Source organism: Phaethon lepturus, unplaced genomic scaffold (genome assembly GCF_000687285.1).
Source record: "Phaethon lepturus isolate BGI_N335 unplaced genomic scaffold, ASM68728v1 scaffold1907, whole genome shotgun sequence".
Taxonomy (NCBI): domain Eukaryota; kingdom Metazoa; phylum Chordata; class Aves; order Phaethontiformes; family Phaethontidae; genus Phaethon; species Phaethon lepturus.
Window position 1 is genome coordinate 41581 of NW_010549606.1, and position 7373 is coordinate 48953.

At 46.1% G+C, this 7373-nt stretch overlaps 1 protein-coding gene across 1 annotated transcript in view; it reads left to right on the forward strand.

Annotated features, from left to right (window-relative positions):
- TMEM255B (transmembrane protein 255B) overlaps positions 1–6809 on the forward strand; it is a gene marked incomplete at its 5' end in the record, with an annotated part of 46165 nt that extends 39356 nt beyond the window's left edge. Inside the window, 2 exons of the mRNA XM_010290294.1 lie at positions 924–1067; positions 6266–6809. Of these exons, the coding sequence (XP_010288596.1) occupies positions 924–1067; positions 6266–6433 (312 nt within the window). The remainder of the gene's footprint in view (positions 1–923; positions 1068–6265) is intronic.
- Positions 6810–7373: the final 564 nt, after the last annotated feature.

Below are 7373 nucleotides of genomic sequence, written 5' to 3' on the forward strand. Positions count from 1 at the left end.
ATGCTGCTTTTCAGCGTTTGTCTGGCAACCACCATATTTTATTGTTGCAGTAAAAATAAAATTCCATGCTCTCATATAGAGGAATCTGCTAATAAAAACAAAGGAGAGAAAAGAAACCGCTGGATGTGTCTTCTTTGCAAAGCAGAGGGCATGAAAATTTTTCACAGAGCTCTACTGTCCTTCACAAGTGGTTATATAGCACAGGGTTCTAGGGTTTAACACAAGCCCCATTTTCACATTCTCTTTTTTTTCTCTCCTAGTTCTATTAGCTGGTTTAGTATGAGCTATTAGTTCTTCCTGCAGACTTCATCTCACATTGCAATTAAGGCACATGCCAATAAAGCCACGGGGTATGATGGAGGATTTTATGCAGTAGGAATGAGATATGCTCGTGGCGAGTGGTATGGGACAGCAGCAAACTCCGTTTCACAAGCGAGAGGGAGCTGTGAAAGAAGAGCAAGTGGTCTGGAAAGGGAGATCTTTGTAGATCTATGTAGGAAAACAGAGAGAAAGGACAAGAGGACATCAGGTAGTTGCTGTTGGAAAAGAGTCTGCAGCAAATTGTGAAGGGACCGGGTATTTGGTGCTGGGGTGGATAAGAAGAGGTGGTCAAAGCTGTATGCTGTGCTCTTCAGGGCGTCTCAAGTCTGGAGTCCTGCCAGTGCTTCTGCAATTCATGCTAGGGAAGCAACAGCAGTCTTTTTCCAAGGCAAGAAGATGAAAATAGCTGTGTACTTCTGGTCAGAAAATTCACTCCAGAAACACCCTTCGCTCATTTTGTCTGCGCCTTGTTTTTCTGTAGTACTGGTACTGTATTGGAACGTAGAAAGTTGTTAAGTTGCCTAGTGCTTGTGTTAGGACCAGTTCCTGCTCCAGCCCCCTCTGTGCTGTGCTGATATATTGTTGTCTTCTGTGCTCAACAGGTACCTCTGTCCCAAATTGCTTTCAGTGCTGCTCCTCCTCCTCAGATCCTGTACAATCCTGCCCAGCAGATCCTGACATACGCTGGGTTTTGTCCTTCTGCAGCGACTATTTCTACATATCCATCCTACCCGTTACCTCTTCAGGTACAGTACAAAGTGGCACCCTTCTTACTCCCTGAGAAAAGCATAAGCTGCCACTCAGTACAAACTCTGCAGTGGTAGATCTTTGCTCCTAGGGGTTTGAAATGAGGCAAGGAAGTTGGATCCCAACTCACAGACTCATCTCTAGGACAACTTAGTCTGGGCCTAGTTCTCAGGTCTGTTGTCAGATCTCAGGCTTTCTCTGGTTGTCCTTCGGACTCTCTCTGCTGACCAGGAATCCCAATCTGGGATTAGAGCTGCGCTACAGTATTCATAAAAATGAGCGCAGTTGGGCAAGAAAAAGCAGAGGCATGAGGGGAAGCCAAAGGAAGCATCTGATACACACAGGATCTGGCAGAATAGTTTATACCCCTTAGCCCACCTAACTTAATATGGAGATAAGTCCATTAGGACTCATCAGATGGGAAGGAAACAAGAAAGGGGAGGAAATAAGAGGTATGTGAAATCGGGTGTTATGGAAAGGATTGTGGCTGGATATTAGTGATAACTTCTCATCACACAGTTTTGGTTGCCCCAGCAAAGCTATCAGGTGGCAAGGTAAGCCAGAAAATAGGAAGTGTTTTTACACACCAGAGAAAGTTCAATTGCCACAGGGTGTTATGGAAGAGCATACAAGAGTGGTTAGGGAATTAGTCCATCAGTCGCAGGGATTCAGGTGTCACCACAAGTCCCCAGATGGCTGCCTGCCACAAGAACCAATGGGTGCTCATGAGAAAATGGAGCCCTTTTTCTTTCAGTCTTCTTATAGGCATCTGCTATGGGCCACCGCTGGGAGACAGGTAGAGAGCTGCTGTCGTAGTTGGTGGAGGTTGCTGAGCCTTACTGACTGGAGGCAGCTGGCCTGAAGGCAGGAGGGAAAGCTGCTGGAGGTGCAGCTTTCTTCCGCTGTGGGAAGGGATACAACATGAGCTGAGTCAACACTGCTTCGCCTCCTTCAGAAGGATGAAGTACAAGTTGTGCTCCAAGCCCACACTGCATCCAGCCCAGAGCTGGCCTGGAAAATCCAGGGAGTGGTGCTGAGGATGGTGTTTGGGTTTTTTTGCCCCAGAGTGAGATGAAGAATGTAGGGTGAGCTGGTAAATAACTGAATGTACTGAGACCCTGGAGCAATCATAGGAATTTCTAGATTTTTTTTTTAAAGCACAGTAGGACTGTTTTGTTCAGTCCAATGGCTTGTTATACTTTGGCTGTGTAGTGCCAGACTGGTGGGTACCACAAGTTTTGCAATACTTCTTAATTGAAAACACTGCATGTTGAGCATGAACTAGCTGTGGACCAGCTCCCCACAGCCTCCTGGGCTACATCTGTTCAGGGCCAATAAGCTACTGGGCACAGGTATTGGGACATGATGGTCATCCAGGCCAGTCAATTCCTAGCATGCTCCTGGTATGGGTTTGGCCCAGACCACCCAACAGTCTGCGAGCAACGCCAAGGAAGGGGTCAGGACATGGCAAGGGCAATGACCCATTCCTGATAGGCAGTGTGCATACACTCACACTGGTTTGGTGGTAAGAGTTCAGCTGTAGCGACGTGATATGTGCTGTGCCAGTTGGCTTCACAGCCAGAGAACAGTCCTTGGCATGTCTTATTTATTAACATAAATAGGTCCAGGCACTCTTGGAGACATGGCTTGAGAGGAAAAAAAGAGCACACTTGGAGATATTTTTTTGTTTGCTGTTAGCTGAAAAGCTGCGCTGTTCTGCAGAGTTCAGTTAGCACGTAGCCAAGAGCAGAGAGAGAAGGGGATAAAAACAGATGAAAGAAAGCAATTAAGCTGAAAAGATGCATGTAAGTGGTCATGAGGATCAGTTGTAACTGTTCAGTCCTGTGTCCACTGAGAAACAGAAATACATCATATTTACCCCAAATTCTTAACTGCATTCTAAAATAAACACAGTTCTTTTCCTAGATTCCACTTATTCTAAGAAGTGTGTTCATTTGTCTTCTCTCCCCTTCACAACATGCAGCGGCAGACATCATCAGCTGTCTCCAAGCCAGGAGAGGTTAGCGAGAAGCACTGGGCGCCAGTAGGACCTAGGAAAAAAATGGCAAGCCACTTTCCTGCACGTATGAGTTCATTATGTTGTAGTTTGGAGAGAATTAATTTCTGCATCAGTATAAGAGTTAAAAAAATAATAATAAACTTACTCAAAGCTACAAAAGAGTGAATGTTAGAAGCAGGTCTGATTAGGAACAGCCAGAAGCTTAACCGTCATCCACTTCCATTACTTGAGAGCTGTAGGCTGAATCCATGGTGCTGGAGCTAGGTCTTCATGACCCATCTCAGTGCTCCAAGCAGTGCCCAGCTGCTGGATTCAGGTCTTCAGAAGCCCTGCTCAGCTGGTCCTGGTCCTTAAGGCATCTACAAACCCTGGGTCTGGGATTCATCTGGCTAAACGCAGGGGCTGTTGGTATGTAGGGATCTAGTGCTGCCTGATAATGAGATCAGGTAGTCACCTGGCTCCTGCTGCCCCTCCAGGAGGGTCCAGGTCCTGTAGTCCCTGTGTCACATCTATGTGGATGTCTGGGGTAGCCCATGGCATCCCAAAAGGGCTGGACACTTACATGTGGGCAGCTGAATGGAGCTCTAGCTCTCCATAGTGTAGGAGACGCTGCCTGAGCTGGTCTACCCTTCAGAGTCCACAGAGGGAGCCACATGTGGATTCTCTCAGGCTAAAGATGTATGATGTGAGAGCTACGAATGCACCCTAAAGGCCTTTCCACTGACTACAGGTGGGATTCAGTTACTACCTGTCACTACGCTCTGCGCCTAGATAACTATGTTCTTGAGCCTTCAACTGAGATGTCAACATCTGAGGCTGAACCCTGTGATCTAGGGATGTAGTTCAGCTGCCTAAAGATATGGCATCTGAGGTGGCTTAATGTTCGTAAGAAATCCATATAGGGCTGGCTGATGTGGGCCAAGGCCTACATGAGACTCGCACATATTCCTGGCAGAGGATGCCCTTGGGCATCAAAAAAGGCATAATGTTTTTGCTACCATGTAGACCAAGACCCACATGAGGGCCCCAAGATGCACCTCTCTTCTCAGCATTCCCTTTGGCCCGCCATGTTTTGCTAAACACTGTTCCTAAGCCTCTGCACTTCACATTGCCCTACACCTGCTCCCAGCTGGGGCAGGGTCACACACGTGGTGGTTCAATACAACAAAAGGAGCAAGACCTTCTTCAGCTAAGAGTTAGGGGGGGAAAAAAGTGAATTGACCCAAGTCAATGAAGTAAAGCAGTTAGCAACCAACTACCAACTAATAGCTCTGGTTTGAACCCTCACCTCAACCAGAGGGAATCCACAGCCATAGTTGCATATCCCACCTTGGGTTGGTCTGGCACGCAACACGCCTAGGCTAAGCGCCGCCCCCACTTGTATGGACTGAAGCTCCATTAGCTCAAAGGCCTTGAGCCTGAGTTCACCTGTGCCTCCCACCATTGAGCAGATTTGTTCCAAGTCCTCTGCTGAATCCAGTATCTCACTGAATAACTGCTTGCCAGAGGGGCAAACAAAGCCTTTAAAAAACTCATAACCTGAGCTGGTGGTAAATGCTCCTCGGTTCACCTCATGCTTCCTTGTCTGCAGGCAGAAATAGGCCAAATGCAAAACAAAAAAACGGGTGGTAACAGGAACGCATTTTGACAAGGATGTAACCAGCATTTATTTTGTTTACCATAGCGTGTGCTAACAAAATCATTCATCCCTTACTGGTACAGTTTAGTCACAACTAGTCTTGGTAACAGGCCTGCCAGCTGGTCAGGTAAATGATTAGCTGTGCAGGGACTGGTGGTGATGACAGCAGTATGGGTTGTGCCAGTCATTCCTGCCAGAGGAGAAGTCATTACAGAAGCAAGTAATTCCAGGCAGACAGATGGAAACAGTGGCTACAGTTTGAGGGGGGAAGGAAGCAACAACTCCAAAATAAATAAAAAAACCCAAAACAAACCACCCCAATCCCCAACGACTATGTCTGGAGCTGATCTAGCTAGCAGGTCTGTCAGTGTATCTGCACTGCCTCCTGGAGAGTTAAAGGGCATAATCAACCTTCCTGTCAGGGTGTCCCCATTTCTCACTCTCTAAGTCACGCTGTGGTACAAAGGCAGGACAACATTCTCCTGGTCATGGGGGTCTTACCCAGGGCAGAAGCCCCTGCTGACCCAGAGCCCCACAGAGAGGCCAGGCACTGTGGCATGGGGTCTGCAAGCCCTGGGCAGCTCTGAGATGCCATTGTCCAAGTGCCAGCCCTGGTACTGGCCTTCTACATGGTGACTATTAATTTTTTTAGCAGCAGGAAGCAGCGTTTAGTTGCCCAGATTTTTCATTTCCCTTGAAAAAGATCCATGATTACTATTTTTTGATGTTTTGTTTTTTGAATTCCAAGCACTTTAGGCCTGAACATGAGGGGAGCTGAGCACAACTCTTCTGATGAAGCCCATGACTGGCATGTGCTGGCATGTGAGGGGAGGAGTGAAATCCTGACCCTCTTTAAATCAATAGCAAAACTTGGTTTAAAGTAGTGGTAGGATTTTATCCAGAGCATTCATCCCTACATGCATTCTTCTGTTTTAACAAACTCTGCTTGTTCCTGAACATGGGCTGCTTCCTAAGGTCTATCTATTTTTTGTGCCACTTTCAGCCAAAGCCTCATTATGGCTGAGACAGCCAAAGTGAAGCACCTATGGGGACACATACGCCTACCTGTAAAATTTTCTCTTAAGAGGAATCTGCATTTGGCACAGGAATAAAACCTTGCATTTATGCAAGTATTATAATTGAGATTAGTTACAGCTGAGATCATTTAAATTTCATAGCGATGCCTGGAAACGAGCAGCTACACGTAACCTCGTCAGCCAGTCAGGTGCAGCGCCTCACCCAGGATGCCAGAGCATCGTTTCCCGCAGAAATTCCTGTTCTGCTCTGTTGCCCCGCTGTAAGCGCAACGTCTATTAAAAATGACTTGGGCTGCAGATGGAATCTGACTTGTTTCACTAGACACCATCATTGCTATACTTAAGCAGGTGCTTTAAAACTAAAGTGAGTGGTGTGCTGCAATGCCTGAGAAATTTAATCGGGGGGCTTATTATATAACGCTTACACGGCCAACAACGCAGAGCTGCAAATGGGGTTGTAATCCTTTACTGAAGAAGGTATTTTTTATTGTCTGTATACAGCCTGCCAGCAATTTTCCAGGAACATCATCTACCGACATTTCTTTGTCAGAAGAAACGCAGCCTCCATCTCAGTCCAGCTCCAGCTACGGCCTTCCCCCCAATGCTCCGGCCCTCCACACACCGACTTACTTCTTGCCTGGAGAAAAGCCTCCACCGTATGCACCATAGAACAAAGAGTTTATTTTAGGTAGCTGCTAGGCTTTTATTTTGTTTTTAAGAAACCTCTGGAAACTGTGCTGTGCGGGCACTAGGCTTCCCAAGGGACCCGCCGCAGAGTGTGTTACGGCCACCCTGCTTTTACCCGCATCTCACTGGGAGCGGAGCAGAACCTGGAAAGGTCAGGGCAGGCACATCACCAGCGCGGTGACCAGTCACCACCAGTTTGCCTGCAGTCAAATGCAGTGTTGCTTTCTGGCTACCACAAGCATGAGGTATTTCCTTCTCGGTACACTGCAGCATGCATTTTCTTGAAGAGGAGAAATGAAGAAAACGCTCTGGATACGTGTTCTGCTTTCATAAACCAATATAGAAGGGTTCTAGCCTGTGCTGTCTGAGTGGGTAGTCAGGAGCTCTCCGAGTCAATCATTTTGGGTAAGAAGATATCAGGTGTGTGTTTGCTTGTAGTATTTATTTAATAACCCTTTTTGGTGAAAGTGTTGTACCAATAAAAGGAGTGTGGCAATTATTTTACAATAAAATTGACTGTGTATATTTATACTCTACCTAAGGCTGTGTATATTTGTAAGGACAGGAAAACAAAAGAACAGAGGAAAAAGTACCCTACCAAGTAGTTCTCTCTTTCAAGTTTCAAAAAGAAACGTTAATTTATTGGGACTATTTTATCCAAATTTTGTGCCGATCTAGTCTGTGTAGTAAAATGTCATGTCAGTGTGCTAAAGATGCAATTTCCAGACAGGTACTTAAGCTGCACTTTGTGCTGGAATTAATTCCTTTCTAGTCAAAAGAGGACCATAACAAAACCACTCTATGTTAAACCCGTTATTTATTTTTAAACTGATCAAGACCTGATCTAGGCATTTTACAATGACTGAAACTGAATGGATGTAAGGTCAGAAATCCTTCTTTTTTTAATACTTATTTTCTCCTA